At 38.2% G+C, this 19,456-nt stretch overlaps 1 protein-coding gene across 14 annotated transcripts in view; it reads left to right on the forward strand.

Moving 5' to 3' along the window:
- LOC148844759 (ARM repeat superfamily protein) overlaps nt 1–19,456 on the forward strand; it is a 77,556-nt gene that overhangs the window by 55,637 nt on the left and 2,463 nt on the right. For 8 of the 14 annotated variants that reach the window (XM_088955254.1, XM_088955257.1, XM_088955262.1 and 5 more), the window contains 10 exons: nt 388–443; nt 10,280–10,443; nt 11,960–12,153; nt 12,399–12,456; nt 12,541–12,613; nt 13,941–14,042; nt 14,190–14,286; nt 14,413–14,541; nt 14,822–15,072; nt 15,196–15,336. In XM_088955254.1, the coding sequence (XP_088811380.1) occupies nt 388–443; nt 10,280–10,443; nt 11,960–12,153; nt 12,399–12,456; nt 12,541–12,613; nt 13,941–14,042; nt 14,190–14,286; nt 14,413–14,541; nt 14,822–15,072; nt 15,196–15,336 (1,265 nt within the window). The remainder of the gene's footprint in view (nt 1–387; nt 444–10,279; nt 10,444–11,959; nt 12,154–12,398; nt 12,457–12,540; nt 12,614–13,940; nt 14,043–14,189; nt 14,287–14,412; nt 14,542–14,821; nt 15,073–15,195; nt 15,337–19,456) is intronic. The other 6 variants (XM_088955255.1, XM_088955258.1, XM_088955265.1 and 3 more) reach the window with 1 other exon arrangement.

Below are 19,456 nucleotides of genomic sequence, written 5' to 3' on the forward strand. Positions count from 1 at the left end.
CTTCTCTTCGACATACACAGCTCTTGCACTATTGTTTAGATCTGATTTGCACTGTTAATTACTAGTATTAAACCTGATATTAGAAGATTGATTCACATCTAATGTCAAGGAAACATTTTAGTCTAATCTTTGTTATGATGTTAGCATGAGACATCATTTCATCGTTGGTGAGGAAAAGGGCTATAAAAATTTCTATAAGGCTATCACTATCATATAATGGATTTGATTCTTCTATTACAAAATGTCAATTTATCTTTCTCCATGTTTGGGGTTCTATTTTTCTTTTCTTTTCCTTTCTCTCTTTCTTTCTTCTTTTTTTTTTTTAATTTTTTTGCATTTGATTTGCTTGTTCCAGTCTATGCTCATTTTCTTCTAATGTTACCGTAGGATCAAAGTTGGATGCCAATAAAGTACTCAGATTGATTCCAGAATGGTCAAAAAGCGTAAGATTAGTTTTGCTAATACCTATTTAATTCCTTTTATATGCAAATGTATTTGATGCTTAAAAATGTATGACTTAAAGTGTTTTTTTTTAATCGAGGAAAGAAGATAAACAAATATTTGAAATGGGTCTAAGATAGCTCTCCTTCAGTTTGCCAATGATACAACATTATTTTGCGAAGCCAAGATAGATCATGCAGTAGGTAAAGTTGACAATTTGCATGAGCTGGCTGCAAATTAGGCCATCTCTCTTCCAAATAGTTAGGCCTACCTCCTGGGAGCTAAATTCACCTCAAAGAGTATTTGGGACCCTATATTGGAGAGGGTGGACAGGAATGTTTTTTTTTTCTCAAATTGTAAGGTAAAGTAAGTCGTTAATATCAAAAGGTCAACATTACAACAAAGCCCCGGTAGGCCGGTACAATGAGAAACTGAACAGAGGATGAACAATCTGCCCAATACAACTAAACCCCCCAAAGAAAAAAACTATCCGCTCCTTACAAAAAGGAAACCAATATTTAAAAAAAAATAACGAGTATGGCTATTTCTGAATAAAGGGTGATTTTCCAACCATGAGTGAACCATCCTCACAATTTTGCTAAGAACCTCTTCCTTTGAAGTCTGCCTCCCTTCAAAGATTCTACTATTTCTTTAACAGCACACTGCCCAGAAGACTGCTGAGGGGAGGAAGAGGATGCTCCATGCTACCTTTCAAGCCTTGCTAAGCCTTGTATGAACCATGCCCCTATGAATCCCTTTACATCAGATGGAAAACATTGATTAATAAAGGACAAGACATATCTGTCACCTCTAAGCCTTTTTAGCTAGATTTTCCTTGGTTAGGATCATAGTTTTCAAGGCACCAAGGCAAGGCTAGGCGATGCCTAGGCTATGGATTTTTTTTTTAAGTAAAACCATATGCCCTAGGGTAGTTCCTTAGGTTCCATAATCATCTTTCCTTAATAATTATCCATAATTTTCATAAGAGAAGTATAAATTTCATGTTTAAGTCTAGAAAATCAACATTTTATCAGAAGAGAAAGAACAAAGGAAAGAAGGTTAAAAAAATATAGGGGCTGAACCCCTACTTTTGTTATAGGAAAAGAAGAAAAGAAAAGGTGGAAGAAGAAGAAGAAGATGTGGAAGAAGAAAATGTGTTGATTAGACAAAATTTTAAGTTCTTCCCTTGCTTATTGGTTCAGGTTTTGAAATCTTTGAGGGTTCAATCAAGGATCACCCCATATCGGGTGTATTGTATTGTATCTTTGGGTTCCTGATACACCTGTTTACTGGTGTTTTCGGGGGCCCATTTTTTAAATAATATATATATATATATTTAAAAATGAAATTGAAAACCAAATAAATAAAAAATAGGGGGAGTATTGTTATAAGTACTGATACACCTCTGCCAATACACAGAGGTGTATCAATACTTTGAACTATGGGTTCAATACAGCAGTTAGCAATGTTTGTGTTGATTAAACTCTAACAAATAAGAAAATAATAAAAAGAAATTAGTATATAAACACATAAAATCAATATTCTAGTTTATTAATGTCTATTTTATAATTATAATGTCAAAAATTAAAAATATAAAAGTATTTTATAACACAGTACGCAAAACTGCTTGGCGACTGGATGAGGCGAGCCTCCAAGGGTGCCTTGTCGCCTGGGCGTTGCCTTGACAACTATGGTTAGGATTTTATCCAGCACTTGTGACCAGACAAAAAAAAAGCCAGCTCAGATGGAACAGCCCTGATCCATATCCTGTTACTTCTCACTTGGGAAGGAAGAGCTATCCTTCCTTGACAAGAATTTAAAGAAGGATTTCACAGAAAAAGAACCCGATTCTCAAAAATCCATTTTCTTTTATCCTCCCCTACTCCAGTTGTCTTGTCATATAGAATCTGAAGCAAGCCAATGAAAGATGCCACCTCCCAGTTGTTTAAGTTCCTCCTGAATTGCAGGTTCCAAATACAATATCCATTTTGCCTTTCCAAATAGTCAGCCATTATTGCATTCTTGTTTGCAGCAATTTCAAATAGATGAGGGAATAAGGTCATCAAAAGGCCCTCCCCACACCAGTGGTCCTTCCAAAAAAGCACCCTCTGACCATTGCCCACTTTGTATTTTATGCCCTTCAAAAACTGAGGATGTATTTTCCGAGTTGCCTTCCAACTTGAACACCTGTAGGAAGATATTACTTATTCTGTTTCTCACTCCCTGCTACTGGGTCCATATTTGGCTACGATTAACCTTCTCCACAGACTATCCGTACACTCATTAAATCATCATAACCATTTTCCAAGCAAGGCAGCATTTACATCTTTCACTGATCTGATTCCTAGATCCCCATTAGCTTTGAATCTGCATATTTTCTTCCAGTTTACCAGGTGGCATTTTGTTTCCTCCTTCTACCCCCTCAACAGGAAATCTCTCATCTTTATTTTTTTTCTAACGCTGCAGCTCACTTAGCCGGAATTGGTAATAAAGCTATCGTATATAGGGAGGGAGGACAGCACACTGTTGATTAAAGTGACTTTACCTCCTTTGGACAAATATTTGGTTTTCCACGATGCTCTTCCACAAAAATACTGCTTTCAGGCTATGGTGAGAGGAAGAAGGAAGAACTCAATCTTGAGATTAGAAGAAGGAGATCAGGTTATAGAGGACCTGTAGGAAATAGCTGAAGAAACCTGTAAGTTCTATGGGAAGCTCTATGAAGCCAAGCCAAGGAGATTTTGTCCCTTAGGGGATCTTGTTTTTCTGCAAATAGATGGAGAGTTAAAATCATGGCTGAAAAGAGAGCTTGAAGAAGTTGAGGTGTGGAATGTGGTCAAGAAAATGAAAGGGGATAAGGTGCTGGGGGCAAACGGATTCAATATAGCCTTTTATAAGATGTGCTGGAATTTTATAAAAAAGGATCTTATGGAGATGTTTAGGAAACTTTGGGTGGAGAAGGAAGATTGAAAAATCTGCAAATTCTACTTTCATTGTGCTTATTCCAAAGGTTGTAGGTGCAACCAGGGTGAAGGAAATAGGCCTATAAGTTTGATGTCAAGTCCATACAAAATCATTGCCAGGGGATGGTGGAGTAAGATGCAAAATTGATTTGGAAAAGGCATTTGATCATGTAGAATGGGATTTCTTGGAGGAAGTGCTTAGTAGGATGGGCTTTGGGGAGAAATGGAGAAGCTGGATGTTTGCATGCATCTCATATGTATCCTTTTCAGCTTTAGGGATGAGAATGGGCGACTCTCTCAGGACCGAGATCTTTCCAGTTTTGGAAGGAGTCCAAAGAGCTAAGGAGATGAGTATAAGAAAACTCATAATTGAAGGGGACTCGGAGGTGGTGGTAGGGTGGCTGAATAAAGAAAATAGCATGTTATGGATGTACAGTAATGAGTGGAGGAAATGTAGGTGGCTGGTTCAAGAGATGGATGTCAAGGTCAGCTGGGTGAAAAGATCAGCTAACTCTTTTGCTGATGGGTTAACTAAGCAAGGGGTCAAGAGGGAGTCAATGTTTTGGGCACAAGTGTAATTTTGTCTTTTTTTGTTCTTGGGAGCTCAAGCTCCATGTAATTACTTCTGTGATTAATTAATGAAATGTGTTATTGATAAAAAAAAATGTCAACAAAATTTTTTGAGGCTTTGAGGGGTTTGAGGCAAAGGGATCCCTTATCCCTCTTGTTGTTTGCTCTAGTAGTGGAAGTATTGAGTAAGTTGTTGAATAGAGGAGTAGGAACAGGTTTATTGGCTGGTTTCAAGATTGGACCTGTGACCTTAACTATTTCGTATCTTCAGTATGCTGATGACACCTTGATCTGCACGGATGCATCTGTAGAACAAGCTTACAACCTGAGAGGAATCCTTATAAGCTTCCAACTGCTCTTGGGGTTAATAATCAACCTAAGTAAGAGTGTAATAATTGGGGTGAGAGAGATTCACCAGGCCTGCTTGGAGGAATGTGTTGGGGCTTTAGGGTGCCTTGTTGGGGAGTTCCCTTTCTCTTATCTAGGACTCCCCATTAGGACTAGGGCTGCAGGTCCACATGTTTGGTAACTTGTTATTGACAGCATTGAACAAAGGTTAGCAGGTTGGAAAGGCAAATAATTGATCTGCACGGATGCATCTGTAGAACAAGCTTACAACCTGAGAGGAATCCTTATAAGCTTCCAACTGCTCTTGGGGTTAAAAATCAACCTAAGTAAGAGCGTAATAATTGGGGTGAGAGAGATTCACCAGGCCTGCTTGGAGGAATGTGTTGGGGCTTTAGGGTGCCTTGTTGGGGAGTTGCCTTTCTCTTATCTAGGGCTCCCCATTGGGACTAGGGCTGCAGGTCCACATGTTTGGTAACTTGTTATTGACAGCATTGAACAAAGGTTAGCAGGTTGGAAAGGCAAATACCTCTCTGTTGGGGGAGTCACTTTAATAAAGAGTGTTCTTTCTAACTTACCCATTTATTACTTGTCCTTGCGGAAGGCTCCAGCTTCAGTTCAAGAAGAAATTGAAAAGTTACAGAGAGACTTTCTCTGGAATCTAAAGGGGGAAAAAAGAAATATCATTTGGTGAGTTGCGACCTGGTTTGTAGGGCCAAGAGGGATGGGGATTTGGGAGTGAGAAGGGTGGGAACTTTTAATAAGGCCTTGTTTGGGAAATGGGTTTGGAGGTTTGGTAAAGAGGGAAGCGCTATGGAGAAGGGTGGTGGCTTGCAAATATGGAGTAGTGAATTTTGGGTATGATGTGAGGGACATCTGATCTCCCTATGGGGTGAGTGTCTGGAAAGGGATCATGAAATTTAACTCTTTGATTCAGCCTTTTTTGAATTGGAAGGTGGGAGTGGTTCAAGTGTGAGATTTTGGGAGGATGACTGGATTGTGGTTGAAAGTTGTCTGAGCTATGTCCTAGGCTTTACAACTTAAGTAAGAATGGTATACATATTTCTCAATCACAATTGTGCTCCCATAGACACTTCTAACCACTACCTGATTCAGTTTCTCCATCTTCGTTTCCTGAATATAAAGACTACCAGGATTCCACTTTTTCAGATAAGCATTGGTAACCACCCTCCTTCATCCTAAGTTTGGACCCCTTATATTCCAAGATGCTATTTTGAGCAACTCCATATGCACACCACTACCAAAAAGAAAATGACTTAATATGTACAGCTCCACAATCAAGGTCCCACCATTGATGCACCTCCACTTACATGCCTTCTTACCCCTACTTGCACTATCGGCCTTCTCATTCAAGCCTTATGCTAGCCTAACAAGTTCTTTTAGTGTAGCCATTGGTAGAAATTGAACGACTTTGTATTCTCATCTACCAAACCACTATAGGCGGCTATACTTCCTCTTCATCATTAGTCACAATGCTATTCTCGCTCAGGATAACTATGCCTCCTCCTTTGGATGCTTCCTCCTTTCTATCATGCTTTGTCTTCTCTTTTTCTTGTACTTCTACTTTGTTTCCTTCCCCTACATCCTCATGCCTTCCCCTGCAGGCTCTTGTCTGTAGCTTCTCTCTGGTGTATTACCCTTAATAGCTTCCACCCTGACTTGAACTTGATCCAATCACCGAATCATGTTGATTGGTTTCACCACGTTGGGACCTCTCCAAGGCCCCCCCACGGTAGGCCCCCTTGTGGGCTTGACAACTATAGAGCCCTCAACCTTCCTAGTTCCTGTACCTGATACCAGATGTGGGGCCATCTCTATACCCTTAGGGGTTGATTGATTGGCATCCAAATCCTCCGTTGTGTACATGAAAGATTTGGAGCACCTTCTTCGATTTCAATGCCTAGATCTATTTATCCTTCTCTTACAACCAAGATTGTTCCATCTATCCTCAACCTTTCACAACATCTTTCAATGATCTTTTCACAAAGCTCTTCTAGATTTGAAATTTGAAATGGGTTATTAATTACACATTGATCGCCTTCTGATATCTTACTGCCCACTTCTTCTAGTTGACAGACCATATTACTTTTTTCTTTTTGCACTTGCTCACTTCTCTCAATAACTTCTTTAGCTTCTACCACATGCCTTAGTAGCTCATTTGACTTCACTCTCTTTGTTCTCCTATCACTACAATCTTCTCTGGCATTGACGTCGCTTCCTCATATGTCCTCCTCAATTATTGTCTTGCCTTTCAGTTTTGAGTGTACTTCAGCTTAGATGCCTAAACCTGATAGGGCCAAGTGGATGAAGTATTTCTTTGCTATCATTGCTTGTTTTGCATCTTCCATCTTCCTAAATTGTTCAGGGTGTATTTCCGGCCGTAGGGTTACCACTACCATTTTGTTCCTTGCTAATATATTTGTTCTTATTGGAGTGTAGCCCTTCCAAAGCCCTTTAATCCTTATCCATTTTGCTGCCTCCTTCGCCTCCTGTGAGTTGCCCATTCCCACATAACCTCCACACAATTCCCCTATTTGGCTAACAATCCAAAATTACAACGATAGTTTGAAGTATTTCACTCAGTACTCATCACCCTCTTTTAGGGGTTTGTCCAGTCCCTCAAAGTATACCTCCCATGGAACCAAGTGCATAACAAAGCCTTCTACATTCCTCACCCTTGTCCTCCAAACCCTGACTACTTCTTCCTTTGAGGGTAGTATAAACAAGAAATGTTGCCCATGTAGTCTTCTTACCCTAACACCAAATGCTATGTTCCATTTCCTCACCGCCCATTGTTGCAACATTGCCACTGAATAGGATGTCTCCATCGAATTGACCAAGCAGGCTTTTAGAAATTCCTTCCTCTTTTCTTCTTCCAACCCACTTATTTCCACAAAGAAACTTTTCCTTCCCACTTTAACCATGGCCTCTCCTCCGTCCATTCCAGAGCTTTTGCTTTCTCTACGAAGGACTTTGCCTTCCATTTCTCACCTTTCGTCCACCCTTTCTCCTCTAGTCCCTGTGCAACTCCTGTTCTTTGGATAATTGTCCTCTAGAAAAGATGTTCTCGGCACTTGGGTATTTGTCCTCCCACTCTAGTCCAAGGTTCAAAGTATCAATACACCTTTGTGTATTGACAAAGGTTTATTGGTACTTAAAACCTTGCGCTTTTATATTTTTTTAGTTTTTTTTTCAAAAATTGGTTTTTGCATAGGTTTTATATATTTTTTTCATTAAAAAATAGGGTTTCCAAAACACCTATAAGAAGGTGTTTTGGAACCCAAAAGATACGATACGATATGCCTGATACAGGGCGTAACGTATCAATACTTTGAACCTAGTCGACAAAAATCCTATGCATCTTACCTTCACCTAGCATCGCCGCTGTTGTTATCGGAAATGGTGTTTACTGTCACTGAGATGATGTTGACCATGACGAGACCAATTACCACTCTAAAGGAGGTAAGACATTTACCAGAAGCGTGCTAATTTACCGGCATATTAATGTTTCTCTTCCCAAATCCTAGGGAGGTGACAACGAAAATTGGAAAAAAAAAGGCATGATTTCCATTGGGCTGGATGAAAGGACTTCAAAAAATTTCACCTAGTAATCTGGAAATAGATTTGTAAACCCATCCTCTTGTGATTGATTGCGTAATTAGAAGAGTGAGAATTTTTAACATGGAACTCTTGGGGATATGGCTGTGGCAATTTGTAGCTGAACCAGATGACTTATGGAGAAAGTTGATTGCTGAAAAGTATGGAATATGTCCCAATGGTTGGGATACAGAGGGCTCTTAGTTGACTTGTGGATGTAGTGTATGGAGGGGAATTAACAAAGGCTGCCTTCAGTTTGTTTACTTATTTATTTATTTTTAAAGATAGATAAAGAAAGAAATTTATTAAAAGGAAACGTATTACAAGAAGATTCAGTAACAAGGTGTTACCATCCCAACCCCAGAAACAAGAAACAGAAGAAAAACCATACAACTATTTTTTTTTAAACAGATTACATCAACTGAAATTCATGGTATTCCAAAAATTTGATCCAAAACCTTCTCTTTTAAATCCTTCTAATTCTGGTAGAATCAGCATCCTGTCCAGAAGCTTTGCTCCAATAACCACATCCAATCTTCCCTTGCTCTTCATCTTCCCTTAAAAAATTCTTCTATTCCTTTCTTTCCATATCTCCAGCAAACAGAAAAATGAATGCAGCTCCATAAAATCTTTGCTTTGATGTCTCCATTAAATCTAGGCCAAAGCTCAAAAATCTCCTTTGAATCATTAGTGTGGTGTTCGACAACATGGTTGGTTTTGTTTTTGAAAAAAAAAACTGCCTCAGCAGCAAAAATAATATAATTTTGCTGATGTGGTAGTTGTTTTCAAAAACAAAACCGACTATATTGTCGAACACTCCCTAGATGACCATTGGTCACCCATTCAATCTGAAAAGTTGGAAGAAATAACCCCAAATTCCTCTTGAAAAACTGCACCTCACCAGCAAGTGAATAATGCTTTCTTCCTCTGAGAAGCATAACACACATCTATTTGCCAAATGAGGTCCTCTTTTCTTCAGCTTGTCTTGAATGAGAACACTATCCTTTGACACCAGCCGTGCAAAAGCTTCCACCCTTTGGGGAATTGGATTTCCCTATAACTCCTTTGACTGAAATAGCTTTCACCTGATTTCTTGCCAAAGCTTTGTAAAAGGATCTAACCAAAAACATCCCATTTTTACAAGCCTTCCACTATTTAGCATCTGCACTCCCTGGATCAACGTCTGCACCTTGTAGTTTGTCCAGCAACCTCATACAATCATCCACTTCCCAGTCCAACAACAGTCTTCTAAAATAAGGGTACCATGCCACCACCCCTTGCCTTTACCTCATGGCATTGAGATATGGTTAAGTCCTTCCTGCTCAAATTATACAGCCTTGGGCAAAGGTCAAACAGTTTCCCCACCACTAACCATTCATCCTCCCAAAATCTTATGCTTGACCCCCCCCCCCCCCCCCTTTTTTATCAATAACAGAATTTCATTACAGTTGAGCCCAAAACAATTGATTCTATCCCACCCCTTGTTTTGCTAGTACATAAAGAAAATCCATTTGCAGTTCTTTTATCCCAACTGAATTTCACATCCATATTTTGTGTCAGCCACTTGAATTCTTTTCATTATTAAAAACCTGAAATACTTTTTCTTCCATTTGCAACCACTCCACTACCAGCTTTGAAGAAAAATCCTTCTTCTTCCTTATGCTTGACCCATTCCCCACCTTCCAAGATAAGAATGGTTGTAGAGTAGAATTTCATTGTGCCTTTCCACACACTCATCCCATAAGAAGAGCTCACTTATTTACTTACATAAACTCAAGCCATAAGATCTTTAAATAAAACTATACATAAATAAATTCATACATACTTATTTACTTACAAATAAATATATACATACATACATATACACAGAGTGAGGAAAAAGGTTTGCTTAATTGAGTCAATCAGGAAGCTCCCTTACATGATTTAGCCTAGAGGAATGATTTCCTGTACAAACCATTCATTGGATTGGTGATCCCGTGGATCAGCTACCTGCCCATCCCACTATCCTTATCAGCCTGTTCCAAACCTTATATTGACATTTGCCCCAAGCAATATTGATAAATATTATATTACTGTTTTTAAATTTAAAAGCTTCCTAGATATAAGGATTATTTTAGGGACATGGTTAGAGTTTATGGCCCCATCAACATTGCCATGCATAAGATTACTGGGTTGTTTAGAATTCCTGTCTAAATGATTTGACCAGCAAAGCTTTTCCTACATGGGTGTGTGTAGAGAGAGAGAGAGAGAGCAAAACATTTTTGGTCTATGGCTCTACTGCAATAATTTTGCCTTAGATTATAATCATTTTTCACACTAATAATTTGTTTTAAATTTTATAGGTCCAGGATTGGAACATCTTCATTGAACCATTGATTGACAAATTTTTCAAAGAACCAGAAAATGCAATTGCTGTCCGGTTTTTGAGTTGCATAAGTGAGCATTTAGCAGATGCTGCTGATGTAGTTCTCCACCGTGTTCTCTTACATATGCAAGCACAAGGAGAGTAAGTATATATTGTGTTATGTGATTTTTCTTGTCTATCTAATTATACTTATGTATGTCTTTTAAGTTCTTTTGTGTGAATTTGTGTTCTCTTGTAAGCATTTGCCTTTTAATTTTCCACTCTTACAAGTTTAGATTGGTTACCATTACCAATGACCTATTTCATTTGCATTTCTTTGTTTACTTGCTTGGTAAGTAACAAAATTTAATTGAGGGAAATTAGTGCTGGAGAGGATCAAAACGTTCTTGTTAAGAACTAGTGTTCCTTGGTAAACCTATGCACTATAATTCTTCAATCTTTCAATTTTAAGTTGGTTATCAATGATCTATTTCATTTTCATTGTTTTGTCTATGTATTTATTTATTTGTTTGTTTGGTAAGTAACAAACATTTAAGCTCAGTTTGGGAAAGTGCAAATACAAATATGTACAGTGCAAACTCTTGTATATGGCATTTCTAAATATAGTCTTTGCACTGTACATATGTATTTGTACTCATCCCAAACTGAGTGTTAATTGATAAATGAAACAGGAGTTGGAAGCAGATCAAACCCTGCTTTTTAAGACCGAGTATTTAAACATTCTTCTTTTTTAGATAGGCAAGGAGAATTTTATTAAGAATTAAACAGAAAGTGTACGGACAGGCATATCCCAGAAGGAGGTGTGAGCCTCAGGTGCAATCAACTTACAATTGAGCCCAAAACATTGAATCCCTAAAACCCCCTTACTTTAGCTAGAGAGTCTGCTAAGCCATTAGCCGGTCTCCTTTGCCACTGAATTCTTACACTCATATCAGTAGTCAGCATTTTGAATTTTTTCACAGCTTCCCTGTAGGTCCAAATAACAGAGGCTGGATCTGTTAGCCACCCAACTACTAGCTTGGAATCCCCCATAATTATCAATCTGTCCACGCTTAGCTGTTTTCAAGCTGCACCCCCTGCAAGACTGCTTGGAACTCAGCAAAGATAGAGTCCCCTATACCAGTCAGGCCTGAAAAAAAATCCAAATATATTCCTTCCTTCATCCCTTATTACACCCCCTACACCTGAAGGCCCCGGATTTCCAAGACTGCTGCCATCAAAGTTAAGCTTTAGAAACTCTTCTTCCAATGGATCCCATGCTGGACTAGGCTTCACTTTAATGTCTGTAGAAAGTGCCACCTCTCCCCACTTCTTCCAAATATCATCAAAGGAGAAAGGGGAGAATAATTTCAGTATACCAGCTATGTAACCTTTCTTTTATGTGCATTTGTTGTCACTTGCATTAGCCTTTGGGTGGAAAGCAAGAAGTCTGTTCAATTACTCTATGAATATGAAAATTCCACATGTGCATCCATTCTCATAAATGAAATAGAATCTAAAAAAAAAACAAAAAACAAAATCTTATATTACTTTTTGGCATTTATTTGAATCTTGCTTTTGTAGAATTTGTTTTGGTTTGGGATTTTTTATGCATGCAAACATTTTCTGGATGTAATTGTTAGCTTGAACTTGATATTAATTTGATTTTGCTTTTAAGCAGGATGGATGAAACGTTCTTCTCCAGAGAAGGAAGTGGAAGCTACTCAAGCAATGACCCTGCTAAATCTCAACATTCTTTATTTGATCGTCTTTGCCCATTACTTATAATCAGGCTGCTTCCATTAAGAATTTTTAATGACCTATGTTATTCTCTTATGTATGATCAGCTTAACTATCAGGAATTCTTCAGTGGTATGTTTTTGTGCTTTCTATTCCTCTCTTGGGTGCACTGCTAATGAAATGATGGGGAAACCTTTGTTTGTGATGATAAAAGTCAAAACGCAGGGGTGCTTTTGTCTTCTCAAATATGTACTTGTCTCATAATTAGGGGTGTGCCCCCATAAAAAAATGGCCTACATTTAGATTTTAGATTTTTTTCTAGGAAGATGTGATCCTTGATGATATAACCATTCTTTTTTATGATGAAACAATTGCAGAAGAAAGAGACTTCAATCTCAACTCTGACACCTGCATAGCAGCCCTCTTGATAAAAAGGTTGACCAACAAGCATGTATTCCTCCTTATGATTTTTAGCAGCTTCAAAGGAATCTGATTTTTTTTTTCATGCCTTTCTCTCAGAGCATTTCATAAATTCGAATTTGAAGATGTTCGAAAACTTGCAGCTGAGTTATGTGGGCGTATCCATCCCCAAGTATGTGATAGTCACTTAGCAGGAGCTTGTAGATTGCGATAGTCTTCTTTGATATGTCCTTGAATAAAAACATAAAACACAAGGACAACTATTGAAGCCCTTTTCCTTTTCTTTTAAATAGATTGTGGCGGATAAATGTTGTAGGCTTGTAGCATGCACCCCTGTTGGTTCTAGATACTACTTGTATTATGATATATACCAGGCCCAGTGGTAATTTTATATTATACATCCTTTTTCACTGTGGAAAGTTTGAATGACAATTATTTTACAAGAGGAATGAAAGCTGTGCAGTCAACTACAATGCTGTTCTATTCTTTATTCATTATTTTGTTACTCGTTTGGTAAGAGGTTCTGTTTTAGTTATTTCTTTGAATCATCATCCTATACTTGAAATTGGAATGACCTTGGATCAGTTTCCAGTGCACCCATTACAGAGAATTTGGTTTTTCTAATGCCAGTTGAATCTTCTGTACTAAGGCAATTTCTTACCATGAATACTGAAACATGGTAAGAAATAAATATTTATGAATTCAAATGTATATTAAATGTTTGTTACGTATACACAAGTATATTTTATTTTATATTAAATGTTTATTATTTTTATATAGAATATAAAAGTTTTAAGTTTTATTTTAACATATAAATAAATATTTATGAATTGAAATGTGTCAACACTTGAATCAATTCAAGTATGAGAATTGTCCTCCTAAGCAAGGCCTTGTATAGATGAAGGCAAAGCCTTCATTCTCATTCCCTAAGCAATGTGGGACTTAGGAAAACACTCAATGGTTGCACCAACTATTTAGTTTTTTTCGAAGTCCCACATAGCCCAAAACTGGGAATGAAGGCCTTGTCTTCATCCATAAAAGGATAGGTAACCCAAGGCAAATCAAGCCTAGCAATTAAATGAGGCCCATGCCTTATTTTTTGTGCCATAGGCCTAAAGCCTAGCCAAGCCCAATTTAACTTTGGCTTGTTTAATTTTTTGTATGTATTACATTTACACGTTATTTAATTTAAAAGTTTTAAATAATTAATTTTTTGTTATTTTTATCATTTGATGTGGGCCAAAAGGCATTATTCATTGGGCCCAGAAAGCCCGTAAACTTGGCCCCGGCCCATAGAGGGCTAGGCTGGGCTTGGACTTGCAATATAGGCCTGGGGTGTGGGCTGGGCCTGGGCCTAGCTTCAAGCCCTTATCATTGATTGTAAGCCCGGGCTGGCTGTGCCCATAATCATCCCTACCTTTTTGCCATTTAACTCAACCATTCCGTTTCTTCAATCTTTACTTCCACCATCTAACAATCAGTATCTTTTCATGTGATAGGTGTTATTTCCAGTTATCTGGTTTCAGTTAAAGAACGCTTCACAGTGTCATAATATACCGAAAATAAAGGCTTGCTTGTTTTCAGTTTGCACTTCCCTTGTGGTAATGATCTTTACTTATTGTTAACAATTATTTTGTGCTGATCACATATTCTTGAATTCTCCTGATTTCTGTATATCATTTGCTGTCAATGAGAACTACATTCTCCTTTTCCATTCCTCAATTTCAGTGGTATTCTCTGGGTTACAGGTGAGGGGCAGGGATTCAGCTCAACATCCTGTTATGCCTAAAATAAGAAAAATACTGGAATTGGTGCTACTGTGGCCTCCTCTATATGGTGATGAAGGTAAGAAACAGATAGCTTTTCCCAAGGTTTTTGACATCCTATTTTTATTGTTTTGGTAAATATTTTTGACATCCTATCCTACCATTTAAGCCTGATGGGTACAAGGTCATTTGTGCTTCATCTCAGTTTCCAAGGCACAACATGGGTGCATTGATTGTCTAGCATTGATGATTTGTGCTGAATTGCAAGCTCCAGAATCATCAAAAGACCCCCCTTGTGATAAGGTTGGCATGTTTAGAAAGAAAAATTACCCTGGTTAGTATTTCTTGCCTCAATTTGAACATTGTTGATTATGCAACATGCATGGTGTTTAAAATTATCAGCTTGTTGCGCATCAAGAAAACTATCATTTGTGTGTGTGTGTGAGAGAGAGAGAGAAATTATGGTGGTTATCAAATGCTGGGAGTGCCACTGTGATTATGCAACATGCACGGTGTTTAAAATTATCAGCTTGTTGCGCATCAAGAAAACTATCATCTGTGTGTGTGTGTATGTGTGTGTGTGTGTGAGCAATTTAGGTGGTTATCAAATGCAGGTAGTGCCACTGTGAGCAATTCAGTTCTCGCTTACGTAATTCAGCAATTGACATTTTGTGGGAGCAAGAGTATTAGTGATCCAAGTGACAGCAACTCAACAGAGTTTGGATGTGTATCTCATCCATCAACTCCTCTGTCTTTTCGTCTGTGCATGGCTAATGTCCTTATCAGTGCTTGTCAGAAAATCTCAAGCTCCAGCAAGTTTGCGTTAGCTCAAAAAATTCTTCCAGTTCTTGTTCAGTCTACAGAGGTAACAAAAAAATTATAATTTGACGTTAGCTTCCAACACGTACATTATTCAAATATTAAATTTTACAATCTATGATTTTACCATATTTACTCTTTGTATCTTTGGTGGTTTAAAATGGTGTAGAGGTTAACAGATTCAGAAGTTAGAGCAGCATGCATTCAGGTTTTATTTTCAGCTGTGTACCACCTCAAGTCCTTAGTTCTTCCTTACTCATCTGAGCTACTTAAGATCTCCATAAAAGCTCTCCAAAAAGGAGCATGGAAGGTATGAACACATTGTTTGTATATCCTCTATTCTCTTGCAAACAAATCTTTGCTTTTCACACCTGGAGTTCCACTATATAGCTACTGTGTGAAAATATGTTGCACAGAAATTTCCACCTTAGGAGCTGATATAACCACATTCCTTTTAGGCTTCTAATTTGCATAACAGCTTCAGAGTTAGGATCTACTTGGTCTCTTCTGTCTCCGGATCTGTCATTTCAATTTATCAAAACCATTAGAGGCATTTAGATTCAGTACACTGTTACTGCACAGATCCTCTCCTCTTCGTCTTGCGATTTCAACTAGAATATGCAATTAAGAATTTTTCAGGCAGCTGCAAAACTTCACATTTCAATAACGTCTGACAAGTGGCAACAATGGCAATGACCAACAATGACCAGAGGTGGTGTTTTGAAGGATGGTGGCATTTGGGAAGATGCTCATGTGAAACCAAATCTGCAGTATGAGATAGAGGCAGACTAGGAGGTAGCTGTGGGTTTTTTCAAAAGTGGGTCCACATGGTAAATACCCTGTGTAGAGTAGAGACTAGGGTGATCTGAAAAGGAAAGGTATAGGTCTATAGGGACATTGAAAGAACTTTGGCTGACCTTCAAACCTCAGAGGGTGAGAGTGGTGGATTGTTCTTGGAGATAGCAAAGCCCCAACTGTGGTCAACAGATAGCTCATTCAGCTTTAGTTTGGATCAAAGATTTTTTTTCTTAGTGGTGGTTGTGGAAGAGGGAAAAGAACGGGCATTCTAAAATTGCATTTGGTGGGTTCAATTGATAGAAGGGATATATCAGTGGAGAATATTCTGGTCTGATCGTCTAGGGAGTGGAAAGTTCCTTTTGGTGTAGTGAGGAGGTTTAGATTCAGTACATTGTTACTGCACAGATCCTCTCCTCTTCGTCTTGTGATTTCAACTAGAATATGCAATTAAGAACCTTTCAGGTAGCTGCAAAACTTCACATTTCAATAACGTCTGACAACAATAATGGCAATGACCAACAATGATGACCAGAGGTGGTGTTTTGAAGGATGGTAGCATTTGGAAAGATGCTCATGTGAAACCAAACCTACAGCATGGGGTAGAGGCAGACTAGGAGGTAACTGTTGGTTTTTCAAAAATGGGTACACAGGGTAAATACCCCACGTAGAGTAGAGACTAGGGTGATCTGAAAAGGGAAGGTATAGGTCTATAGGGACATTGAAAGAACTTTGGCTGACCTTCAAACCTCAGAGGGTGAGAGTGGTGGATTGTTCTTGGAGATAGCAAAGCCCCAACTGTGGTCAACAGATAGTTCATTCAACTTTAGTTTGGATTGAAGATTTTTTTTCTTAGTGGTGGTTGTGGAAGAGGGAAAGGAAGGAAATTCTAAAATTGCATTTGGTGGGTTCAATTGATAGAAGGAATATATCAGTGGAGAATATTCTGATCTGATCGGCTAGGGAGTGGAAAGTTCCTTTTGGTGTCTGAGTGAGGAGGTTTGCTGAATCTCATTGCTCTTCATCCTACCTTCAGTATTGAAGTAGATTGCCTGGAAGATTCGTTTGAGGAGTTTTCAAGGGGTTTCCCCATAAATTTTGCTGGTCACAGAATGCAGGAAATCCAGAAATGATCTGTAAGTAGAATATTTAGTAGGGGTGACCACCAAAAACCAAAAAAACGAACCAAACTGATGAAACCAAACTGAAAATTCTGGTTAACCGAACTGGTCAATTCAGTGAACCAATATAAAAAATTGGCAGTTAACTGAACCGAACGGTATATATTTATAATATATAATATATTAGTTATTATTTATAATATCATATATTATATGTATTTCTTGTGTTTGTATTATATATTTGTATATTTATTTATAATATATTATAAATATAAAAAACTGACAAACTGACAAACCGAACCAATCGGCCGGTTAACCAATTGGCTTCGGTTCAATTTTGGTTCACAGTTTTCCAAAAACTGGTGGTACTGGTTCGGTTTGGAAAATAGGCCCACAGTTTGGTTAACCGAACCATGAGCACCCCTAGTATTTAGGATTCTGTTTCATCTTTGGAGTAGCTTCTCTGTCCAGATAATAGGAGATCTTTGTGGATATTGATGACTTGGAGAAATCTAGGTGCATTATAGAATGGATCTGGGTAAGAGCAAGATGCAGAGCTTCTCCGGTGGTAGTTAACATCATAGATGGAGAAGATATGTATGTAATGATGTTGCCAGAGTTCTGATCTGACATGAGACAAGTTCTGGAGGACTTCCAGGTCTCAGGTGATGGCTAAAGAATGGGTGCGTGTAGTACTAGCAAGCTAACAGATTGAGGGTATTGAGAACTGGACCAATTGAGTTATTGGACTTTCATTCAGTCTATGCCAAGCTATACGGGCTAAGATGAAAAGCAAGACAGTAATTGGATGGGCTGCACTTTGATGTCATAAGAGATGAGCAAGTAGGTGACAAGAAAGGTTCACAAAAGGAAAAATGAAAGGTGTTCTTGATGCTATGGTGGGTGACAGACCACCAATGCCAAATTGATTCACAATGACCTTTTCTTAAGAGGTGCCGGATTTGTTAAAGAAGACATCATGAAGATTTTTGGTGAATTCCACTCCAATGGAACTCTCGAGAGGAGTCTTAATGCAATTTTCTAATCTTGGTACCGAAAAGGGAGGGGCAATGGATGTCAAACATTATCATCTGATCAGCTTTTTGGAGAGTATGTATAAGATTATTTTGAAGGTGTTAGTTACTTGAATGGAGAAGATTGTGGATGCTATGATTACACAATGACAATGAACTTTTGTGGAGGGACACCAATCCTTGACAAGGTGTTAAAATGAATTGACTCTGACTCAAGAGTGGGTGTGTAGGGGTAACTTGCAAGGTTGAAGACATCATGAAGATTTTTGGTGAATTCCACTCCAATGGAACTGTCGAGAGGAGTCTTAATGCAATTTTCTAATCTTGGTACCAAAAAGGGAGGGGCAATGGATGTCAAACATTATCATCTGATCAGCTTTTTGGAGAGTATGTATAAGATTATTTTGAAGGTGTTAGTTACTTGAATGGAGAAGATTGTGGATGCTATGATTACACAATGACAATGAACTTTTGTGGAGGGACACCAATCCTTGACAAGGTGTTAAAATGAATTGACTCTGACTCAAGAGTGGGTGTGTAGGGGTAACTTGCAAGGTTGATATGGAGAAGGCACATAATCATGTTAATTGGAGATTCTTTAGTGATTATAAGTGGGTTACTCAAGGAAAATTTTACAGCTCAAGAGATATCAGGTGAGGAGATCCATTATCCTCATTCTTTATAGGCATTTAATAAAATGACCATGTCAGCTACACAAGTGGTTTTATAGAAGGCTTTCAGGTGACTAGTGACTCTACAATGATCCCACCTACAATTTGTTGACAACAAACTATTCTTTTGTAAGGTGTCCCAGGAGATGGTAAATCTCTGTTAGGTATCAAGGTGGTTTGAGGCTGTCTGTAGGTTATGCATAAAGATGCAAAAAGAGAGAACTTATAGCAATAGGTGTAGTACCAAAGTTGAATCAATTAACTGAAGTATTGATGCAAGATTGGGACACTTGTACCAAAATATTTAGGTCTCTCATTGGGTAAAAGATGTATACCTCAATCCATCTACGATGTCATGTTTTAACATTTTTGTTAGATATTGACCACGGAAATCTAGGAAACCATCTAAGTGAGGAAATTCACTCTTATTAATAGCGGTGTTTGCAAATCATTGTTGACCCAATTGATTGGACTGTTAAAACGATCAGCTGGTCATAATTCCAGTTCAGGCCAACCTCAAACATGCCAACAAATTAAGAACTGTTGACTTGGTCAAAACCTGTTTAACCTAGGTTGTTGACCCTTGACCCTCTTGACCTGGTCAATGGGTCATGGGTTACAAGTTACAATTTATATGCAAACTTACAGAAGCCATAACCTTGCGCTCAGTTATCTGATTGGGGTGATCTTTTTTTTTTATTTTTTTATTTATTTTGGGTAGCTTTTCGTGATCTGTATTCCAAGGCACCGAAGGCACCTTGTCGCATTATTTTTGCCAAAGAAAGGCCTAAAATCTCAATTTTAGTTTT

The sequence above is a fragment of the Nelumbo lutea genome, chromosome 7 (assembly GCF_056320005.1).
Source record: "Nelumbo lutea isolate HS-2025 chromosome 7, American lotus-T2T, whole genome shotgun sequence".
NCBI classification, from domain to species: Eukaryota; Viridiplantae; Streptophyta; class Magnoliopsida; order Proteales; family Nelumbonaceae; genus Nelumbo; species Nelumbo lutea.